Source organism: Oryzias latipes, chromosome 7, assembly GCF_053564925.1.
Source record: "Oryzias latipes strain Hd-rR chromosome 7, Olatipes_Hd-rR_3.1".
NCBI classification, from domain to species: domain Eukaryota; kingdom Metazoa; phylum Chordata; class Actinopteri; order Beloniformes; family Adrianichthyidae; genus Oryzias; species Oryzias latipes.
The window spans coordinates 28,771,140-28,794,597 of record NC_136243.1 but is presented as its reverse complement, the minus strand read 5'-3'; the positions used below and the strand labels follow the sequence as shown (position 1 = coordinate 28,794,597).

Here is a 23,458-nt window from a genome sequence, read left to right as displayed (position 1 = left end):
AGAACATGCAAACGCCACACAGAAAGGTCCCAGCCGGGATTCAAACAAGAGACTTTTTGCTGTGAGGCGAGAGTGTCATCCACTGCTCCACCGTGAAGCCTTTTAAAAGCCTTTTTAAAAAGAAATTATTAATTTAATGCACAAATTACAATGAATTTTGTTTGTTTTTTCATTTTTGAAAGATGGTACATTTAGCAAAAAAGGATTTGTGAATTATGTTGTGATGTGTTTATGAGGCTTTTAACCTGCAGAAATGTGTCTTCTCTCTTTGTCAAGTTGACTGTCGTGGTGAAGTACTTTTTCCAGTTTGGTTTCTTCCCCTGGACTACCTCTGCTTACCGAGGCATCAATGCTGAGCGTCCTTTCGCCTTACCCAACATCATTGGGGTGGAGAAAAAAGATGGTTATGTCCTGTTTGATCTCATCCAGCTGCTTGCTTTGTTCTTCCACCGTTCAATTCTAAAGGTAAGCATGAAAACTTCCCAATAAGAGCTTTCTCCTTAGTATTCTTAAGTTTGATCTTTAACTTTAATGTACAGTGCCACGGGCTGTGGGACAACAAAGAGGTTGAAATGCCAGATTTCTTCAAAAAGCTGAAGAAGAAAGTGGATAAGAAGAAAATGACAGGAGCAGATAAGATAGGCAGTGCAGAGAAACCTCGACGCCGACTGAAGTTCCTTCCTCTCCAGGCCTCTACAACCTCCATATTCTGCAGACAAAAAACAGGCTGCTCCTCAGAATCTTTCGGTAAGAATGCTGAAACTCTTCCTCTGTTGTCTTCTCTTTTCCTTTTTTGAGTGGATTTTTTTAGTATTTATAACTTGCATGGCTAAATGTAGGTAATGTATATTTGTCTTTTGTGCTACTGGAGAGGAAAAGCCAAAGAAACTGCACAGCAAGAAGAAGAGAAGACAGCGGAACACGATTCCTCTGACCAGAAAACAAAGAATCAGACAGCAGATCAAAGAGAGGATGCTTCAAGCCAAAGCTGCCATCATAGAAGTGTGCGTTTTTTATTTCCCTTTAGACTGATGTCTTTACTCTTTCATTGCGTAGAAAAATATATGGTTACTCAAATCCAACTGGTCTGAAAGCATTTTTGCTTCTCATGTCTCAGAAAATGAAGTTTTCTTGTGGTCAGACAGATGGGATCTGTGCCATGACGGCTCTTTTCTGACATCTTTCTGCAGAGCTCTTCACATATACCTGCCCATAAGACAGTTTTTCTATGACATCATCCATCCAGAGTACAGTCCTGTGTGTGATGTCTACGCTCTCATGTTCCTCATTGACGTGGTCAACTTTATTGTTACTATTTATGGATACTGGGCTTTTGGGGTAAGCCAAATCTGCACATGCACCACAGCAAACTACAATAGTATCCTCACACAAGGCCTCTTGTTGTTTCTTTTTTAGAAATACTCTGCTGTCGCTGACATCACAGAGTCTCTGTCAGAAGATCAGGTCCCAGAGGCCTTTTTAGTCATGTTGCTCATGCAGTTTGGTACCATGATTGTGGACCGGGCCCTGTATCTGAAGAAGTCGCTGCTGGGAAAGTGTGTTTTCCAGGTGGTGCTGGTGTTTGGCATCCACTTTTGGATGTTCTTCATTCTTCCCGGTGTCACAGAAAGGTCAGAATTTGTAGAAAAACAAACAAACCTGGTTTCAAAAGTTATGAATGCAGGCATATATGGTTAAACCTTAAATATATCCTTATTCTCTGGATAGCCTTAGTCTTATCCTTTCTTTTCTTTAAAACTAACTGCATATATTTGGCCCAATTTGAGCACAAACAGGTGTTTAAACTGTGGACAGCAACATGTACATAACTGATCTGTGTCTCCATTGCTCCTCTTTTTTTCAGGAGGTTTAACAGGAACCCTATTGCTCAGCTGTGGTACTTTGTAAAGTGCATCTACTTTGGCCTCTCTGCCTACCAGATCAAATGTGGCTACCCCAACCGCATTCTGGGCAACTTTCTCACAAAGAACTATAACTACCTGAACCTCTTTCTTTTCCAAGGGTACAATAACAGTTACAGCCTTCCAGACTTGTGTTGAATCACGCATATGCTTCCTCTCTTTTTCAAACTTGTTTGGATAACCCTGCCCTCTTGTTTCAGATTCCGGATGGTTCCTTTCCTGACCGAGCTCAGAGCAGTGATGGATTGGGTTTGGACTGACACAACTCTGTCCCTCTCCAGCTGGATTTGTGTTGAAGATATCTATGCAAACATATTTGTGCTCAAATGCTGGAGGGAGTCTGAGAAAGTAGGTGACAGTATGTGCTGCACTGCACACAGTTTTGTTTTCAAATGTTCTCACTTGGAGGGAAATGACCTCTGATCTGATGCATAACCCACTTTATCAAATGTGTTCACCAAATAAAATACATTTAGAATATTTACACTTATTTGGAATTCCTTCAGAAATACCCCCACCCACCTGGACAAAAGAAGAAGAAAGTGGTCAAATATGGGATGGGAGGGTTCATCATTTTTGCTCTCATCAGCATCATCTGGTTCCCGCTGCTCTTCATGTCTCTCGTCCAATCAGCAGCTGGAGTGACAAACCAGCCGGTGGAAGTCTCCATTCAGCTGAGCATTGCAGGTTATGAGGTCAGAGTGGACTGTGCTCATGAATTTGTTGATGTCTGTCTAGTGTGACTGGGCAGCAGCTTTCTTTTTTTGATTTTGATAAACCTCCATGTTTTTACCGGATCTCTGCCTTTCCACAGCCTCTGTTTACTATGAGTGCACAGGAGCAGAACTTAGTTGCGTATACAGAAGCCGGATTCAACAGACTCACCAAAGTTTATGCTACTCATCCGGTAAGATGTTTTCTGTCCTCTATAAATTAGTTCCCAACATTCTTGATGTATACCACAGGATGAGACATAAAAGTTGGTGCTTTTTCATAGAATCATTTATGTGACAAAATATTACCAGGTGTACATGATAATCTTGTTTACATCAAAGAAAGATGTAAAGCATCAGAGCGACAAGGTTTTATCATGGCCTGGCTCACAATGAGGAAGAAGAGCGGGGCCCAGACTTGTTCGTTAATCAAATTGACATTGAACGCATCAAAACCAAAGAAATGCTCACAGACTTTATGAAGAAGAGTTCATTCTCACCCATCCCCATCCATGGAGAGAAATAAGTCAATAAAAATGTGTAAATACGTTAATCAGAATCCTCAGAAAACCCTGACATGGAGTTCTTGCTTTGACGGTATTGGCACCAAAGTACAGCAAAGAATGTATTTTCTAAAGAAATGTCAGCAATTGAATGTCAACAATTACTTGAATTATTTGACTTAGATTTTGAGAGTATTGCACCATCTGCTGGGCTGGAAATGCTATAGAGGCTCAGAGTAACCATGTGGAAAATATGGTCAATAAAGTCCCCCAGATGACATAAACAGATAAAAAAGGTACATTTGTTTTTGTGCCAGTAAAATTATGAACTCTTTGGCAGTTTTAATAGACATAATTGAACTACTGAATTTGACAAACTGTCTTCATGTGAGTGTTGTGGTGAATTGCCTTGTCCTCTGATAATGCAGAGAACAAATTTCCCTGCAGTAATTAATAAAGTTTCTTCTCCTGAATACAGTTTTCAGCATTACCCTTTTAAAAATGAATAATTTTTTTTTAAAGATGCAAAGTTTGGCTGTCTGGTTTCACCAAACAAAGATAATATCACTGCCTGTTCTTCAGAATTTGAAAAATAAAAAACTGATATATTAGCGAAAATATCCTTCAATTACCAAAAAACAAAACCTCCTATCTGAAAAAAAAAACAATTTTTTAGGAAACACATTTTTCCCCCCAAAAATGCCAGTCAGTGCTGAAAGGAGGATTTAGTCTTGTGACATTTGTGTCATGAAAAAGGGCCGGAATTTATTGCAGATTCACTTAAAATGTGGAGTTACTCACCATTTAGTAAAAACTCAAAATCTAAACACTTGCAAATAGGATGTTTTGTGTTTCTGCCTTTGATTTGCTTTGTAGCAAGCACTGTGGGGATGGATGATAATTCAGGCAAGGCCTGCAGCCTGTGCGTGAGTGTAAAATGAATATTTCATGTCCAAACAGACACAGGCAATGATTTTAACTTAAATGGCGTATACTTATATAGCACTTTTCTACCTACAAGGCCCAAGGTGCTTTACAGTCACAGACCCATTTACCCAGTCAAACTCACATTCACACACTGGTGCTGGCTCCGCTGCCAAGCACTGGTGTCAACCTACCACCGGAGGCAAGGTGGGGTTCGGTGTCTTGCCCAAGGACACTTTGACACATTGGTGTGCAAGGCGGGAATTGAACCTGCAAACTTAGGATCCTGGGTCGACTGCCCTACCGCTGCACCACAGCCAGCCCAAAACTTAAGGACACAAATCCCCAAAAAAGCACAGAGTCAAGGTTGTAAACAGTTTTCTGTTATCTAAAAACCAAACGAAGTTCACTTTTCCTCCTCCAGTCTGCCATGCAGTTCCTGATGAACTATGAAGCTGAAGATATTATTGTTGCTAAAATCAAAAGCGATGCCAGTCTGCTGTGGAGCATCAGCCCTGCCAGTCGAGCCGCCATGATAGAGGAACTCAGCATCTCTTCTCACCTGTACATGTCCTTTCGCTGGATGCTGCTCAGGTCAGACTGGGGATTTTTTGTGTGTGATTTGAGCTGCTGCCAGTGAGCTAACAGAGAGACAGCATCACTTAATGCTTGGCACTATTGCTTTGCAGCATAGGGTTCCTGTTTTTTTTGTTTTTCAATGGGACATTTTCCGTTTTTAGTTGTATTAATTTTCTTTAGGAATGAACTGATTAATGAGAAAAAAAACTGAAAAAGGGGATGTTTTAACAATGCTCTGTGTGATCAAAAGCACCAAACCTTCTCACAAAAGAAAAGAGAAATGTACACAGTTGCCATGTCACATTTGGTTTCAAGTTGTTTAAGATTCTGAATGGGCGCTACAAGGCACAAATAAAGGAACACCGTCAAAGAGGTAACATCCTTTCACATGCCAGATTTTAAATCAACTTTAACGTTAACATCAGAATTTTTTTTCTAAACATTTGAAACTGAAAAGCTGAGGTCAGAATGTCAAATGGTGTTAATTTACAGAGACATAATGCGCTTTTGTCTGCAGGAATGCATCCATATCTATGAATGTGGAGGCAGTTGGAGAACACACTGTGAAGTTCAACGATAAGGCCCTGAAGGATGGAATAGTGAGCATGCTCAAAGGCAACAGCAGCAAACCAGTGTGAGTCTGCCATGACACAAACTTGGTGTCCTTTGAGTTGATTTTTCAAAGTTTATCTCCTTGGGCATTTCAGTTTAGTGCAAAACTGTTGTCATGCACGCAAAGCTGCAACTCCTCTTCCCTTTTCTAAACTGAGAAGTGAACATAATTAATGCAAATGTCTATAACATGACAGCACAGTTTAGTTTAGGCTACTGTGCCAGTAATGTTTCATTTTTTTCAACAACACAGTTATTGAATCATTATTCTGTCAGGCCTTTTTTTCAAAGTTAGAGGTAAAAATATTTTTTTCAAAACTAATGGTAGATATATATTGGGGGAAAAAACCCATAAAAATGTTATTGATGTAATTGTCTAGTTTTTAAATAAAATGTGTTGTTCTTTGTCACTACAGGATCATTCATTCTCTCCTGCCCAAGTATTTAAGGGGTCCAAAAGGACAGGAGTCCAAAATGGCAACCAGGATGACAGTTGGTTAGTATTTTTTTAAATGCTCATTTTTGTTATAGTTTGTTTTGTAATTTGTTATAAATAAATATAAACTAATTCTACAGAATCCCCATTTGTAAAGAAATGTGTTCAATCTCTAAACTAAATAGATTTTACTTGACTCAAACTGCTTCTTCTAACCACAAATCTGTGCTAACTTTTGTCTATAGTCTTTAAAGCGATTTTTGTAGAAGTTTCTCTCTGACTTAAGTTTGCATGGAGTTATGTGAGTTGATGTAAGTGATTCTGTACTTTCTCATTTTTAAGGAGTTAATGGGTTTGATTAATATAACTCACTGGTCAAGAACTGTTTGTTTTAAAGGCCTAAGAAATTTTATTAGAACTTGCATTTGCTTTTCAATTGTCTCTTCTCAGAGCAGTCCGATCGTCCAGACCTGCAGGCGCTGGCGTTCTTTAGGCCCATGTCGATAAAACTACAGCAGGCCAGCGGAGCCTCAGACAAAGAGGCAGACCAGTGGTGGGTGGTGGAGGAGTGTTCTCCAGTTCTCACCTCCTCCGAGCCCAAATGTCACAGCATTGAGATTGTGGTGTTCAACGATAAAGTCAGCCCTTCCAGTCTGGGCTTTTTGGCTGGACATGGGTAAGTAACAAGACAACCACAAACTCTTTAGTTCTTTTAAAAGCAGCTCCAGGGTTCATTTTTTTGTCGTTTAACTTGTGCTGCTGCTGTTTTCTGTGCAAGCACGTAAAGGTTTCACCCTAAAGATTACATTTTAGATGCTCTGCAATGCAATCTAGAGTTATATTTTAAAGTCTAAATGCTTCAAACTCAATCCAACTCATGCTGCTCCCCTTCTCCACAGCATCGTGGGGCTCTACATGTCAGTGGTGCTGGTCATCGGGAAGTTTGTCAGAGAATTCTTCAATGGGATATCTCGGTCCATCATGTTTGAGGAGCTGCCATGTGTGGACAGAGTCCTGAAACTCTGCACAGACATCTTTGTGGTGCGTGAGACTGGCGAGATGGAGCTGGAAGAGACTCTGTTTGAGAAACTCATCTTCCTCTACAGATCACCAGAAACCATGATAAAGATGACCAGAGAAAAGGACAGTTAGGGCCAATCAGCACACACACTCTTCAGGTGACTTGTCATTCAATTATAATGCAGGTTAACATAAAGTAAGACCAAATAAAATACTGAAAATTGGACTTTCTGAAAGACTCCTTTTAAGTCTCATAAAAAGTGGACATTAGTTTTAATTACATGGAAAAAAAATACTTGTGTTCAATTCAGCATATTCCTGGTGCATTTAGTCTGTTTTCCAATTTAGAGACAAATAGTTCTCCTGAAGGCATTATAACAACTTTGAAGTGTTTTAACCACATATGAAGAAGTCCAAATGTATAGAAATGCTTCTGTTTTCTGTGTGATGCATGATTTTCTAATAATTTTGGATTTGTACTGGTATCAGCAATGCTTTAGATGTTGAGAGGAATGAACGGCTTTCCACACGTCAGTAAAATACCACGTTTCTCTACGTCTCTGTGTAGACTGCCAGACTGAGTTTATTTGAATAAATACAAGTTAAATGCTCCATTGTTTTGATTTTTAATTGACTGAACAATGCCACTTAAAGGTCGTACTCTGCCTCTAGCTGACTGACCACAATGGTTCCAGCAGGACTCTCAATCCAATAAAGATGTAACAGTCAAAGAAACATAAGGCTTTAGTGGCTCTTTCCACGAAGATTCATTTCATTAATAACGAAGTGGGGGGGGGGGGGGGGGACAGAAAAATGCCCATTTCATATTTATTCATGTTTATTCAGTTTATAAATGAAAAAAGGAAAACACTTTTATTTAGATCCCCAGTCTTCAACCAAGCCATCTTGATGACATCCAGCTCTCCACTCTCCTCCAAGCAGCACCTCCCAAGTTCAGGAGAACTATGTAGTACACAGTTTTGGATCCTGGCAGGAAAAAGGGGAAGAAATATTAAACATAAAAAATGAATTTTGCAACAGGCTTAGTGTTAAGCTGCTCTGCACAAGCACTTTAAAACATCTAAGCTCTAAAAAACTGTTAATTGCCTTTTTTGAACATGTTACCTTAACACAGCGTGTCATTTTTTTATATTATAAAGAGGAAAAGGACAGACTGGCTGCGTGGACAAGTTCATAAAACAGTCTGAAAACTGGCAGGCTGTTTGTTGCACCGTTCAGTAAATTCTCCTAAAATTTAAGATCAAGGCATAAATCCAGTATTACGACAGGAGTAATTTAGCTAAAACACCATCATTCTGTGCTTTGAATATACCACTAAAAGTTTAGTGAGAAAAATGTGAATATTTAACCACTACAAGAGTCTTTATGTGGCTAAAAAATGGAAAACATGGAGTAGTCGTTACAGAAAAAAATGGATTTGATGACCTAAAATATGACAAGTAATTTCTACACTATGGGGCTCCAACTTAACATGTTTTGTTTTCTAACCATCTGGTCCCGTTCAAATTAGAAGTCATACAGAGTTCTAGGCTGCCCAAATCCAGGCATTGAGGGCTGCCGTCTAAAGCTGCATCCACACTGAAAGTGATTCGCAAGTTTCAGTGTTGTCAATGTCCAGACGCAATCTGAAGCATTACAGCCCATTCAGAGTTAAAAATCTGAACTTTGGCGAGGACAACCCATCACGTCAATCAATCAGGGACTCCGCTCTGGGCGCGTCATGTGATCAGCTGGTGGAGTCCAAATCCAGTTTCTTTTTGGTGGATTGATCACACTTGACCCAAGTAATCAGTAGGTTAAATCTGAAAGCAGCAGAACAGCAGCTCTGGAGGCCTGGATTTAGATCGCATGCTGCTCCTGAACCTGTCTGGTCTTTCCCCCCCCACTTTTTTTGTACAAATGCTTAAATATAAAATAAAAACAAAAATAGTAACATCAATGAGCAAAAATACAGAGAGTAATTTAGGTTATTTGACCGAGTTGACAACATGAGATAACAGCCATTATTGGATAAAAACAAACAAACATTAGATTATAATGTTCACTTGAATAATCTGGAATGAGGAATCAGATGCTGCTCAGGTGTTTGGCTGAATGTGACATACAAACAGCGCCATGAAGGTCGTAAAGCTTACATGTTGTCTTGGGTTTGGAGACTTTGACGCTCGCCTCCGCGGCCTTGACTGCCTCGGCTTTGAACTGCGGCTTCATTGCAGCCCGCACCGCGTTGGCGCAGATGGCGGAGAAGCGAATGTAGCTGCAAAAGGACACGTGATTTTAATGATACGAGTATTTTCATGCAGAATGGCGGCACCCTGCTTGGATCATTGGCCGTAATCACTTAAGCTTGTCAAGGATTTAACAGAACATGCCTGACGCTGTTTTTCCCGCAAACGCCTGTGCTAAAAAGCAAACACGTTATACACACTACCAAATTTTAGCATTAATTTTACATTTTTCCCAAATTTACGAACCTAAGGCCTGCCTGCCTCCAGTAAGCGACCATCTTGCTTTTCTCGGCTTCAAGGACAGGTCGGATGGATGCGTGATGGCGTCATCCTTCTTCTTCTTCTTCTTCTTCCGATTTCTTTCTGTTTGTTGCACCGAAAGGATCACTACTGCCACCTTTGGTCATTGAGGGATAGACTTCATTCAGTCAGAAATGTATTGACTAAAAATCAAAAGAAAGATTAATACCCCCTCCCCCATGCAATTAATCAGAGGGATAAAAAGATGTGTTGCCCATATTTACACGATGACAAATACTTATAAACTGAACTAAATCTGACGTAACAGAGAACAGAAACATCTAGAAAGGTGGAGGTTGGCTCTAGAAAGGTGAGCAATGAAGGTCACCTGAGACAAAATATTTGTGTGTCAATGACAGGGAACGATGAGATTATAGGGAGCACAAAGGTCTTCACTGATGTTTATATATTTCTAATGCACAATATTGGGCAAAAACTGATGATTAATGACTAATATTTAATCATTTGCTTTCATTTATTAAAAAGAAATTTACCCAAATTCCCCCCACCCTGTTCTGATCATTATTATGTACCAAATAATTGTTGTTTGAATGCCACCATGCATCACTGCTGCTTGACTGAACAACAAGTTTATTGATCAGATTATTGTGGTTGTAAAGTAAAGCTATCTTGGGGGAATTATTTGCTTTGGTTAGTAACCTTTCTAATGTCCAGTGCTAATAATAACTTTTAATATAGAATCTGCCAATTATTTTGCATTTTGCAAGTAAAACAAACAAATTTTTACTAGTAAAACAAGCAATTAAATGAATTTAGAAAATTGAATCTAGGTAAGAGTACTGTTATTTGATTTTCAATCTATTAAAGTAAAGCAAATGTTTGCTGCTGTAACATTGGGTTACTCTAAAGAGTACATTTTTTAGTAAAAGCTTCTGAAGTAACTTTGGCTGTTACTAATCTCTGTTACAGGGTTTGCATGCTTGCAAAAATACAGACTCTTTGCAAATTACAAGGTACTGATTTAATTTATGTTCAGCACAAACTTATTAAATATCAATTATCAACTTCCACTCCAAAACAATTTCTTTATGGTTGCAAAAAACATATAGGAATGAAGTTAAGCGAATAAAAGGAGAAGTGTTTATCAATTTTTATCAATGAGAAAATAAACTTGTTTTAAAAAAAGCTGTTTTGCAGGAATAAAAATACAAAAATTATGAAAAAGACTTCTGATCAATGCATTTAAATACTAGATTATGTTCTTTTTTCCTATGCAAAGATTGGTTCAGTTTAATTAATCTCTTCTTTTTTCCACTCTTTCCCTTTTAAACTTAGCCTTATTCTTTAATGTGACTGCTGGTACGTTGAATTCTGCAATCAAAAATAATAAACTTGAACTGCACCACAAAAGTCGAGTCTTTTGTGCCTACTCGAACTGTTCGATGCTTCCCAAACAACAAACCCTGGATCAGCAGTAACCTAAAGAACCTCCTGAACAGGAAAAAGAGAGCCTTTAGGTCTGGAGACCGGGAGGAGCTGAAGAGGGTGCAGCACCAGCTTAGGGATCAGCTGAGAAATGGAAGAGATTCCTACAGGGGGAAGCTGGAATCCAAACTTCAGCAGGACAACATGAGAGCGGTGTGGTCTGGAATGAAGAAGATCACAGGATGTGGGGGGAGAAGCAGACCCATCAGGCAGCAAAGAGAGAGCTTTTCAATAGGTTCAGCTCCTGCCTGGTCCCTGTACCCAAGAAGTCATCTTCATCTCACCCCACAGATTTCCGTCCAGTAGCCCTCACTTCTCATGTGATGAAGGTGCTGGAGAGGCTGGAGGCTGGTGTTGCCTCAAGTGAGACCGTTGGTGAGCTCTTCTCTAGACCCCCTGCAGTTTGCCTACCGGCCGCGCCTGGGAGTGGATGATGCTGTCATCCACCTGCTGCAGCTCCCTCACTCACACCTGGATGGTGGTGGAGGCATGGTGAGAATCCCCTTCTTTGATTTCTCCAGTGCCTTTAACACCATCCAGCCTTCTTTACTGGGTGAAAAGCTGCGGCTGATGAGTGCTGGGGCGTCCATTGTCTCCTGGATCACTGACTACCTGACAGACAGGCCACAGTTTGTCCGACTGGGCGGCGTCCTGTCTGATGTGGTGCTGAGTGGTGTGGGAGTTCCACAGGGCACAGTGCTCTCTCCATTCCTGTTCACCTTGTACACCTCAGATTTTCAGCACAACTCAGAGTCATGCCACTTACAGAAATTCTCCGATGACTCTGTGGTTGTGGGGTGTATAAGCAATGGACGGTAGAAAGAGTACAGGAGGCTGGTGGACGGATTTGTGGAGAGGGCTGGAGAGAATCACCTGCTGCTCAACGTGGACAAGACCAGGGAGATAGTGATCGACTTCAGAAGGAAGGGGACAGTCTTGCAGCCTCTCAGCCTCCTGGGCAGGGATGTGGAGGTGGTGGAGGAGTACAAATACCTGGGAGTGACTATCGACAGCAGACTGAGCTAGAGGAGCCACAGTACTGCTGTGTACAAAAAGGCCTGCAGCAGACTCTACTTCCTAAGGAAGCTGAGGTCCTTTAATGTGTGCAGCAAGTTGTTGGAGATCTTCTACCAGTCTGTGGTAGCCAGAACCTTGTTCTCCTCTGTGGTCTGCTGGGGAAGCAGCATTGCAGTCAGTGACGCCAACAGACTGAACAAGCTGATTAGAAAAGGCGGGTTCTGTCATTGGCTGCAAACAGTTTACGTTTGAAGCCGTGATGGAGAGTAGGTCACTGAACAAGATCTTATCCAGTATGGAAAACCCAGACCATCCTCTCCACCCTGTTCTGGACATACATCGAAGCTCCTTCTTTAGGAGGCTCAAACAGCTCCACTCCAAAACTGCCAGATACAGGAAATCCTTTCCATATACAATAACCCTGTACAATAACTCTTAATGCAACAGACAACCTTTGCACATTTTTTCTTTTTTTGTATGTTTTGCACATTTCTTTGTCTGAACTGTCTGTGAATAGGTTTATTAATTTTACCACCTTATTGTTTACATTTATGTTACATTTTTTTTGTTTTTGTTCTTTATTTTATTCTTATTCTTTTTTCTCTCTTATGTTTACAATGCTATCATTTGCTACCGTAACAAACAAATTTCCCACATGTGGGATCAATAAAGTAATTCTGATTCTGAAAAGCTTTTTTTAAATTGTATGCATTCTTTTATACATTCTGACTATTTTGCGTGTCAGCAAATACAAAAACACTTTCTTAAACAGTCTGCCTGGTTTCTGTCAGTTAATTTCTCATTTGTGCATATGTGAGAAAAGATCCTTGTCCAACAAGAGTAAATTGAATATTTGGAAAATCCTTTTTGTATAGCTTCTTTACTTAAACAATATATCTTTGTTCCATCTAGTGGGAATAAACGCAGAAGGAAAAGAATAACAAATTTTAAGCCACATGTTGCCACATACATAAAAATGATTCTTAAGGATCACAAGACAATTTAAAAAAGAGTTTATTTAAAAATAAAGTTTCAAATTTATTACAGCTGAGTGAGCTTCTAAAAACAAGATGGGATGAGACTTGAACACTCCCACATTTGGAAAATGGTTTAATGAATCTACAAGTTAATATTATTAAAGCGTATTGAACATTATAACAAAAAAGGAGAGAAAAACAAACAAACAAACAAACAAACAAACAAACAAACAAATACATAAATAAATAAATAAATAAATAAATAAATAAATAAATAAATAAATGTTCTAGATGCACTGCAATACTCGAGACTGCCACTAGGGGGGCCAGAGGTACCTCCTTCCGCCGGTGTCTTTTCTTCATTCCGGTCACGCTGTCATCAGGTCACCGGCTCCCGTGCTGTGACCGACAAACCAGGGGGGATAAAATGAAGATCTGGGCGTCAGAGCACATTTTTAAGTAAGTTTTATTTCATCTGATGATATGTGTTTGGTATTCTTCATATCGTTACGTAGCTGACTTTTTCCCCGTCTTGTGTAACTCGATGGTTTCCTCCCTGCCCTGTGTTCTGCAGGCGCAGCGGTTAGCTCTAAGCTGCTACCATTACGAATAAATTGGTTTTAAACCACCAGTTTTACTTGGACAAAACAAAACAGAAATTCCACACAGGTTTTTTTTCCGCTGATCCTTGTTTATTTTCAAATCCATTGTTGTTACAGTAAAGTTGTTGGTTAGCCTAGTTAACTTTGAGGTTCATCAGCTGGTTACTTTATTCTTATTAAAATACAAATGTAGTTGTTATTATTATGTATTTTGGGTGTATCATAAAATTGCTTAAAAAAAAGGGGATAAATTCGTGTGAATTATGGACGGAGTCTGAATCCCAGAGTTCCGTAATTCTGTACGACTGTTATGTTGATTACGTAACTGTCTAAAGACTGCTTCTACGGTGGTAGAGAGTTATTTACCAAACCCAAGCGAATTGTTTACATTTTGTCGGATTTTTCGATGTCGAACACCGAAAAATGGTGAACAAAAGCAGCCTGGCTATTGTTCATTTCTAGAAGTTTCCTGGTAAGCTCCCGGGCTGTCAATAGTCTGAGCGCTAGGGGGCGCTGTTGTTGCGTGTTGGCTGCTGCTTTTTCCCTCATTATTATTATTATTCTATTTTAATTTTTTTAAAACCATATCTGCTTCTGAAATTTTTTAGATTCTTAAAAGAAAAAAAATCAATTTTAAGGTTAAAATGTTGTGTCATACCTTACATAGCTAAGGTTAAAGACCCACTCTGATGACAATTGTTTTTTCTTCTGTTTTTAACATGTTCGTGTGTGATTTTTCTGATGATAAAGAAAACTAAGCTCAAAATTGCATTTATGAGTTTTTCTGCATTCAAACTATTGTGAATCGGGAGCAAATGAAAACATGCTGTCTGACAAAGAGTGCACTTGTAGAAAATGCACCGGGTGGGCCTCAAGCTTCCTGCTCCGTTCCATTCTGATGCATCCACTTGCAGGCAAATAGATCCATGTACGTCTTTGTTTTCCTCGTCTGAGCTGACATCTGGCTCCAAACTGTTCAGCTGGAATAGCTCCAACATTGGTTGGCGTATTTGTTACACCAGTAATGTTAGGTCAGGAGTATGAGGGGCTGTAAGCTAATGGGAGAGGGTGGAAACAGGTGACTGGAAGTCGGGGCAGGCTTGCCTCAACAGTCCCCCCCTCAAGACTCAGAATAGAATTTCTAATATGCTTCTACAGAAACTATGTCCTAGAAAATGACACAGGTCTTTGGTATTTTGGCTTAAAATGGCATTATCGTAATTAAAAGACCGCTGGCAACAATTTTGAAATAGAAAAAAAGATGATCGGAGTCTGACTTTATAGAGTTACTTAAATCATTGATCCTATTATACTATTTCATTGTTTCAACAGCCACCCATGGGAGACTGTTACCAAGGCCGCGATGCAGAAATACCCCAACCCCATGAACCCCGGTGTTTTTGGTGTGGATGTTCTGGACAGAAAGGTTGACCCTGATGGACGCCTACACAGCACTAGACTGCTCAGCACAGAGTGGGGTCTCCCTGCTATAGCCAAATCTGTAAGTTGAACTAATATAAAAGACTTTATCCTAAGGATGCTTTTGTTTTTATAAAGATGAGTTTATTTGCTTTGTGTAAAATGTGTCTCTCCCCCCCCTCCTTGCAGATTATTGGGGTCACAAGAACATGCACTTATGTTCAAGAACATTCAGTAGTGGACCCCAACCAGAGAACGTTTGAGCTGCAATCAACTAATGTTAGTATTTTTCAAAAATGTTTCTACAGATCTTTAAAAATGTTTATTATTCTGGCATATTTAATTTAGATTAAATTTACATTTTACTGGTAGTATTGGATGTTTTTGTTTAAATATTGAATCCTATTTGCACTTTTGTTTTTAAAGATGTCAGGCCAGGATGTTAGTATTCAACTTAGTTATCCCTTTTCAAGCAAATGTTTTCTTCATACACCAATAAAAAACATCATCTATGAATATGATTGATCAACATTTTCATGATCCTATACAGATTTCATTCACCAACCTGGTATCTGTGGATGAGAAGCTGACGTATAAACCACATCCACAAGATCCAGAGAAGTAAGTAAACTATGATGTTTTGTCCAACATGCAAATGTTTCATGTTTAGCATCTTTGGTCAATGAAGTAGTAGATGAAAATTTGCTTAGCTGGACTTAGTTTCTTTTCCATCAAGTGGAAGGTGTTTTACTACCTTCTGCTTGATAGAATTGACAGAATTGTCCTGGATGATTAGGAAAATACAAATTTGCTAATGTACTTATAGAAATAGATTGTTAAGGAGGTTCAGGAAATCTTTGTTTACTCAGCTTTGTTTGACTTGGACTTGTATAATGTGTTTACTCAGGACTGTTCTGACCCAAGAGGCTCTCATTAGTGTTAAGGGTGTCAGTCTGAGCAACTACCTTGAGGGTCTGATGGCGAATACCATCTCTGTTAATGCCAGCAAGGTGAGTCTATATACAGTATATATGTATATCTATAATTCATCCTTTAGTTTTTTATTTTGTCACTGATGTCCATGATTTTTCTTTGTGTCAGGGCCGGGAGGCGATGGAGTGGGTCATCAGACGGTTGAACACAGAGATCGAGGAGCTGGCGGCCACTGCTCGAGGTTCCATGCGCGTTCCCATGGCAGCAGCTGCTGCAGACCAATGATGACTGCTTTCTTTCAAATGACTCCATCAATCAGTGAACTTCTCAGATGTTTCCTCCCAAAGAGGACTTCCCATCTCTTCTGCCAGAACAGCCCTGAAAACCAGCCCCCTTTTTGGTCCGTGTTTCCGTTAACTCTCCTTCCTCAGCAGCTTGAACCGGCAGCTCTTCAGCACGTCTGTCGGTCAGTGACTTGGAGTTTTGTGTTGATCAAAGGGACGTTGGACAGCACTTAAAGCTCACAGGATTCTGTCTATGAAAAACCTGTTTTTTAATTCACTCTGTGCCTACACATCATCTCATTCATCTAAATCTTTAACATTACGGTAATAATTTCAAGACCTGTTACGTAAAGCTAAATTGAAGTTGCTTTTAAAAGATGGGGGACTCTTGCCTTTTAGAGCGGACCACACGTTTTTTTCTTTAAGTGCTCATTTCTTTATTGAACTGGAAACAGATTGTTGGTGCTTTATCTCAGCTAGTATGGCATCCATCAGCTTGAGTGGAAGTATGTTGGTTCTCTGGGTGCAGCTTTCCTTGAAGAGCTGGGTCTAGTCTACACCAATCCAGAACAGAGCACTGCAGAGGGGAAACTTTGGCCGGATTTGAGCCATTTAAAGAAAATGGAGGCAGATGCAGGTCCATGTGCAATAGCTTCTAGCTTTTGTCATGTGGCTCAGCAGATGACGTCACTTTCAAAGGTCTTCGTTTAGTTTTTGATTTAAAACAAAATAAGTTTTTTCAATGTTTGTTTACGGTGTTATGTAGTGTACTAAATTGTTATGGTTTAAGTATGTTCATACTTGAATGTTTAACTTATTTAACACACATGTACATAAGTTGCAGAAAGTTCTTGAAGGGCACAAGCATGTTTTAAAGAATAAAAGTGTGGGTTTTCACTGCTTTATGTGCAGTGTCTTTGTGCCAACATGAGCTACAAAAATCTTCCCTAACCCAGTTTCTATGTGTAGTTTCATCTTCCTGTATGTAGGTGTTGTTCTGTATTACACTGGAAGGCGTTTTTTTGCATTTCAGAAGGTGTCTTTGTGTTGTCGTCCGTCTCGGAGCACTCTCAGGTTTTACCCAGCTGCCCATGGTTTGATCTCCGCATGGATTGCTCAAAAACCAAAGGGAGGATGTTAGGTCTTTAAAGGCTTTGCTTTTCAAACACATGTACAGAAGGAAGTTTACATCGTGGTGTGATCATTTCAAACATTTATTTTGTTACTCTAGAGCTCGACACTATTGCGAGTCTTCCAAAGCACTCGGTTGACGGTTCAACCTTTTTGAAAAACTGATTATCCTGATGGGAATGTTCGAGACAAACATCCGCTGTGGTCCCGTCCAACGTCCACACTGTCACGTTTGAACAAACTAGTGGGATGTTTTTCTGTTGAGCTTTTTAACAACTGTGGCTATTAATATATTTGTATCTTGATGGTGGTGCGTTCCAAGAATGTAAACAAAAACAGAATGAGCACTGCATTGTTTCAAAATAAAGAGATGTCATTGTTTTAAGAATGACTTGAAGGTCTTTTATTAACTCCTCCCACATTCATATTTGCAATTAGCTGAGAATTTGGCTTTCCACACTTAGTAACATGCCAAGTTGTAAAAATAAAGCAATCAAGGAATTTATACTCATTTTTATTGGATTAGCGGTTAAAAAAAGTTTAAGATTTAAAGACCGAAATCTGGAAGCATAAGAGATTTTCTTTTTTAAAGATTTGGGATCTAAAAATAGTCTAAGAAAATCATATATCCACTGCTGATCAGACATGAAAGTTATAGGTAAAAATCAAAACAAAGGCTGCTTTTTGATTTTAAACCTTTGTGCTTTGATGATGTAACAACAGATAGGGCTTCACAGCATGTCCAGCACTTGAGCGTCTGAAGAAATGGAAATAAATCCCTGTTTTCCAAAAAAGAGTGTGGTTAGAACAACAAAAAAAAGAAACTTACAAAAAGAGGAACTCTGATAAATACTGACCTTCTCTACTGTCAGGATTGAATTTACAGGCTGGATGTGTTTCATTCTGGGCAACATCACACCCTCCGCCAGTTTTTCTGAAACACCAGAGGCTAATTTTTAGGAAAACATACTGAGGCTATGCTTGAAATGACTTAAAGATACAAAACCAGTTAAGTTTTGTGGAATGTGTCATAAATAAAAGACTGAAACCAACACTCACTGTTCACTTGTGGTACACCAAACAGCTCAATCCCCTTTTTACACATATTTTCCAAACTGTTGGTCTGAAAAGACAAACTCTTCGTTAACTGTGATCATCAAACTGCAGGATATTTAGCTTTTTTTTTTCATTTACCTTGAAAGGTCCCACTTGGGTTGACGCCAGAGTCAGTGTGAAGCTGAAAGAGAGTTGTATTGTCATTCTGACAAACACTGAGAAGAATAAATCTATTTCCAAACATTTGGATGCTCACTTGTTCAGCATTACAGAGCCCTTCACTTTTCCATCAGCAATCCACATTTTACCACTTAACATAACAACCTGGAAAAAACAAAAAACATTGTATTAATGGTTTTATTAAATGAAAAAGTGATTTATCAAAAATGTTATCCAGATATTAAATAATTGAAGGAAGCAATTAACTTTATCAGTGTATATACTCCTAATAATCAGAACCCAGTAGAGATTGGGATTTTAAAAATACATAAAAATCCAAGTTTAGTTGGAATTTTAGACTAAAGAACATGAAGAAACTTGACAAGTTCAATCAGATTTTTGAATTATAATAAGACAGAAATCTTTCTTTCTGTCATTGTCATGGTGACAGAATAAAACCTAACTACAATTTCAGAAAAAAACCTTGTTCCTTTTAACAAATTCTCCATTTTTTGTGAGCCTTTCAATAATAACTGTGTATTTTTATATTTCCAAAACAGTACTCACAACATTGAGTCCGAACAGAGGGATGCTAGAACCATTGGATTCAACAGCAGAGGCCTTCACTGCAGCTTGAATGGTCAGATTAACAACGTCAGATTGAAGGGAAACGGTCGGCGCTTCTGTGGCGTAAACCTGCAGGGTCATCGGCAGGCCTGGAAACAGTTTGGGAAGCTGAGGAGAAAACACAGAATCCACAAACATTTACCACTAAACACATAGAAAAATGTTCATAAACTACCATTAAAGTGTTTTAAAGAAACTGCAAGGTAAAAAGAAGGTTGGAGAAAATTAAACTATTCTCTCTAATAATTTTGTAATCTTTAATGAATAAAATCTTTGAAGAAGAGTCTTTGGATTTCTGCAGTGAAAAAGTGAACTGATTGTAAATGTTACTGTCTTTTTTATGGTGATTGATCAAACTCAACTAGAATTTCACCGTAAAGCTGTTTCCTCTCAATAATTAATTCATATTTTTGTGTGTATCTTAATAATAACTATACTTATATTCCACATTTAAATGTGCTCATGCTTATATTAGGTATGTTTCCATGTCAGAACAAAGTTATAATGTTCAGACATGGAAAACATATTGAAACTCACTTGTGACACATCTTACACAATACCAACTTAAAACAAGGAAGTGGCACAAAAATAATAAACAAATAAAAATATTGCAAAGATGAGTTTGTTTGACTGTGTTTTTGTTCTTCAGGCTTGAATTCTAACAGCCGCTTTTTTGGGGGTAATTTTCCATTTTTTAAATATTAGTTTAGGAGTTTTCCTTTACTGATTTATTTATCTTAATTTATCTAAAGTCTGTAATGTTGCTTTTCCATGTGTCCAGTCGTTCTGTCTCTTGCATTTTGGACTATGTTGCTGTCATAAATAAGAAAAAAAATACTGCAGATGATCAAAATGCCATCTTTGTGTTTTTTAATTATTTCAGTAAACACTGTCAAAAATGTGGGTCACATTTTGGTGGGTGTTTTTTTTTTTTTGTGCTCACTTTCAAATGTGCAGTTGCACAAACAGTCCGGGGAGCAAAGCAAAAATTAAATATTAATGCTGAAGTTGAATTCTCATTAAAAAAACAAAAAACTTTACAAGACCTGGGGAATGTAGGGTCCCATTGAGCTGGTATTCAGATGTATGGGGGAAAATTTCGGAACCTGAAAGAAAAAAAAAACATTTGCTAATAATACACAGTTTTTGTAGGCTTGAAATGCACATCCTGAAACAGTGTGCCAAAACGCAAAAACTCCTTCAGCTAGTGCATTTATGTTTTCATAACAGCACTTACCATTTTCTCAGTGATAAGAATCTGAAGTTTTCCAGCTGTGAAGTATCCATAAGCCGCAGAGTTCAGTGTGAATTCAGACACACCTGCTGACAGCATGTAACCAGGGATGTTGGGCATCATGAAAGGTTTGGACTTAAACGGAGGCTCTGCGTGAGTCTGGATACTGTAGAACTCCCCCTTTTTGTTGAAAACATGATACAGGATCAGTTCAAGGATGGATGTTATCTCATAAATGTTCAAAACTAGCATTCTAATGAAGCTTTAACTTTACAGAAGTGGGCATTTGTGGAGAGGATTGATTCCAGAAGTGAATTTAAGTTGTATAGCTTTCATTTCCACAGGAGCATTAAAACCTAGGTACCATTTCTACATCTGCAAAATGATGTTTCCAGAGTAAACTGACACAGTGCAACATGTTACCTTTAAACCCAATGTCAGATTTGAAGGACTGACAACAGGCGAGCCAGTGAGGGGAAGTTCAAGAGAAAGGACCTGATTCACATCGAAGGAAACTAAATAGGAAATACATAAAAAAATTGTCAGTTGATTCTACATGTTAAATTTTAACTGTATTAATGATCTTAAATACAGTGACATCAAAATGTCTTCTTTGAGGTGCATTTTTGGTCTGTGCACACAGTTGCAATACCGTTCATGGCCTGTAGGTGGGTCTCCAACTCCTCAATAGATGTCTGCACAGCAGGGCAGATCTGGAAGGAGGAAATGCAATAAGCTGCAATGTTTAAAACCTGAACAGTAGGAAGTACCTTTGTGATCAAATAAAGGGGGAAAAACTTACATTTTTTCTAATTTCCTCAATGATATGGCCTTTTATATAATGCACAAAGGGTTGGAAAATCCAACTATTAAAAAAACACAAGTGAGAAATTTTGAAATGTGTATAACCAAAGTCTTGGTTTCTCTTTTCCACAATACCTGAATCCTCCATATAATCGTATGTCCACATCTTGAACCTCGCCATCACAGATGATACTGCTGACAGACAGGTGCCCGTCAGCTTTTCTCTCCAGCTTCACCACAGAGGTCACATCCACACCAAATATAGCCATGTCAAAGGATCCACTTTCATGTCTGGAATGACACAGAACCATCCCCATCAGAGCTGCACATGGTGGCTGCAAGAACGTAAAATGACAAATGGAAGCTGAAAAACCAACAGCAACACGTGTACTGAAACATGTCATGCTTTTGCTAAAAGAGGTTTTTCTGGTGCAAGATACATCTGAACATGTGTGGGAGCTTGCATCCGTTACCTTATCAGGAGTGTTTTTAGCATAAACTGAAAATTGAGGGACACTCACAGGATGCCAAACTTTGTTGCCCAGTTACCAGAGAGAGCTATACTGAGGCCTGTGATGCTAGTCTTGAATCCTGAGTACTCCTGAGAGTATGCGACATTTGGTTCTGGAAAGTCACACTTGGTTATGGTGATGCTGTGGATCATAATGAACAGAAAAAACACCATTATTTCAAAGAAAATAGCTAACATGATATAAATATTTAATAATGAATAATTGACAACCACAATATGTGACAAAAATGACAAAAAGTGCAATAATTAAAAGGTTGGGACACTGAAATGTTTTTATACTCTTCTCTTTCTTAAATTTTGTTCCTCTTCTTATTTATGAACCTTGGTTTTTGTTGTGTTGTTGTCCTCTGTAATTCACTTTTCCAATGTGTTTGTTTTACATTTACAAATGGCAATAAACTCTTAATCTAATCTTAATCTAATATGTAAAAGTATGCTGCTCTTCAATTTAAAGACAACAATTACTGAGAGAGTGTAACTTACCCAATCTGGTTATTTTTTATCTATTTTAAAAGCATTCCCAGTGGTCTTTTAATTATGATTATGCAGTTTGTAACACACACACACAAAAAAAATTTCTAGGACATAGTTTCTGCAGAGTGGCAAGAGTGAGTGAGAAAATTCTCTGAGCTGTAGGCAGGACCCCTCGCGTGGAAAAACCCCGCCCCCCCTCTCTCTTCCCTGTTGCTAAGGTGTCTGTTTATGGGCCCCCCGGGTGTAATTTCTACGCAACCAACACGATCTTATTCAAATGGCATTTTTTTTTGTCTGTTCTTGATTTACATTTGCTCACGGGGAGCACTTTTAAAATAGCTCGAAAGATGATTGGAGTGGGTCTTTAAACTTATGTTGTTTGATTTGAACTCTATAATTCAATAACTTCCTGTCAAAAATGATGTTACTTATTTTCCTCCCAAATTCAAATATAATTCAGTTTAATTTAATGCCATTTAATTCAATCCAGTGTGGGAATTGTTTGACAGTTTAAAAGAAATTTAATTGTAACATATTTCTGTGTTTTCAACAACAGAGAGCATGGTCCTACCCGCTCAGTGTATAAGAGACTGTGCCAAACAGTGTACTGAAGGTGCCCTGGATGTCGGGCAGGGTAACATGATCCAACATGTCTTGTATCCATTCTGCCCCAACGTGTTTTCCTTAGAAAAAACATCACAAATAATAGATTTTACTGACATTTGTGTTTTACAAACTCTTATCAGTTCTTGCAAAAGAGTTAAACACTATTGGCAGCACCCACACCTGTCAAAAGTCTTACTTCTGCTTACCGTACTGAAGACCTTTGTTGGTCAGGAGGACTTGTATGGCAGGATTCTGTCCACAAGTATGAGGTAGGACCATCAACGCAACTATCACAAAGTGAAGCATCCTGTTGGGTTTTGGTCACAGAACAATAAAATGCCTGAACGTCCCGATGAATTAATTAAACCGGTCTGCTCTACATGTGGCCACTCGTCTTCTGTGTTCTGTTGCTTCCTGGCTGCAGCACTAAAAAGTGAAACTACAAAGTGACACATGACTCGTACAATGGAAAAAAATCTGAACTTATCTACGGTTTTTGTGTGTGTAAATGAGGAAGTGAACCAATATTTAAGACTCAGATCTGTACCTTTGAACTAAACAGCCGTGCGTCTAAAAACTCTCCATTCACATCTAAACTAATCATTTCTGAGGTGATGGAATTCATTTTCAGATTCATCAAACTAGAAAATTAAAGAATCAAACAAAAACCGTTCTTCAGAAACATAACTTCTAAACATCCTCCTTCTGGGAATAAGGACTTGAATGCTAGAAGAGTTTTATAGGGAAGTGAAAGCTGCAGTGACATTTACAAAATCCTGGGTGTCTGATATAGTTTTTTTTTTATTTGAACTATGTTGAACCCGTTCTCATCATATGTCATTAATTTTCAATGAATTTAATACAGGACTTCTTGAAAGAAGAAACTGAAGAATAAAAAT

General features: G+C 38.7%; 4 protein-coding genes across 7 annotated transcripts in view; 2 read left to right on the top strand and 2 right to left on the bottom strand.

Moving 5' to 3' along the window:
* si:dkey-11f4.7 (piezo-type mechanosensitive ion channel component 2) overlaps positions 1-7,321 on the top strand; it is a 39,104-nt gene extending 31,783 nt beyond the window's left edge. For all 3 annotated transcript variants that reach the window (XM_078949536.1, XM_078949535.1, XM_078949534.1), the window contains 14 exons: positions 277-465; positions 540-747; positions 872-1,004; positions 1,191-1,338; positions 1,417-1,631; positions 1,865-2,023; positions 2,123-2,270; positions 2,429-2,617; positions 2,737-2,829; positions 4,487-4,656; positions 5,159-5,275; positions 5,670-5,749; positions 6,140-6,365; positions 6,589-7,321. In XM_078949536.1, the coding sequence (XP_078805662.1) occupies positions 277-465; positions 540-747; positions 872-1,004; positions 1,191-1,338; positions 1,417-1,631; positions 1,865-2,023; positions 2,123-2,270; positions 2,429-2,617; positions 2,737-2,829; positions 4,487-4,656; positions 5,159-5,275; positions 5,670-5,749; positions 6,140-6,365; positions 6,589-6,841 (2,328 nt within the window). In that variant the 3' untranslated portion in view covers positions 6,842-7,321. The remainder of the gene's footprint in view (positions 1-276; positions 466-539; positions 748-871; positions 1,005-1,190; positions 1,339-1,416; positions 1,632-1,864; positions 2,024-2,122; positions 2,271-2,428; positions 2,618-2,736; positions 2,830-4,486; positions 4,657-5,158; positions 5,276-5,669; positions 5,750-6,139; positions 6,366-6,588) is intronic.
* Positions 7,322-7,529: 208 nt separating this feature from the next.
* On the bottom strand, positions 7,530-9,370 carry atp5f1e (ATP synthase F1 subunit epsilon). The gene is made up of 3 exons (XM_004070343.5): positions 9,205-9,370; positions 8,866-8,987; positions 7,530-7,696 (listed from the first exon to the last, which is right to left on the bottom strand). Coding segments are annotated over exons 1-3 (156 nt in total). The 5' UTR covers positions 9,237-9,370; the 3' UTR covers positions 7,530-7,694.
* Positions 9,371-12,997: 3,627 nt separating this feature from the next.
* On the top strand, positions 12,998-17,455 carry LOC101164398 (PRELI domain containing protein 3B). 2 transcript variants are annotated; one of them, XM_004070345.5, is made up of 6 exons: positions 12,998-13,157; positions 14,633-14,801; positions 14,909-14,998; positions 15,270-15,340; positions 15,627-15,729; positions 15,821-17,455. In XM_004070345.5, the coding sequence occupies exons 1-6, from the start codon at positions 13,126-13,128 to the stop codon at positions 15,935-15,937; spliced, it is 582 nt and encodes a 193-aa protein (XP_004070393.1). In that variant the 5' UTR covers positions 12,998-13,125; the 3' UTR covers positions 15,938-17,455. The 2 variants fall into 2 exon arrangements, with proteins under 2 accessions (XP_004070393.1, XP_078805659.1); XM_078949533.1 differs by lacking the exon at positions 12,998-13,157 and adding an exon at positions 13,389-13,772.
* Positions 17,444-23,093, bottom strand: bpifcl (BPI fold containing family C, like). Its single transcript, XM_011476861.4, has 15 exons — positions 22,766-23,093; positions 22,525-22,636; positions 21,469-21,600; positions 21,083-21,238; positions 20,946-21,009; positions 20,796-20,856; positions 20,567-20,658; positions 20,147-20,323; positions 19,956-20,015; positions 18,850-19,017; positions 18,380-18,447; positions 18,262-18,304; positions 18,127-18,190; positions 17,925-18,001; positions 17,444-17,846 (listed from the first exon to the last, which is right to left on the bottom strand). The coding sequence occupies exons 1-15, from the start codon at positions 22,863-22,865 to the stop codon at positions 17,799-17,801; spliced, it is 1,422 nt and encodes a 473-aa protein (XP_011475163.1). The 5' UTR covers positions 22,866-23,093; the 3' UTR covers positions 17,444-17,798.
* Between the last annotated feature and the right edge of the window lie 365 nt (positions 23,094-23,458).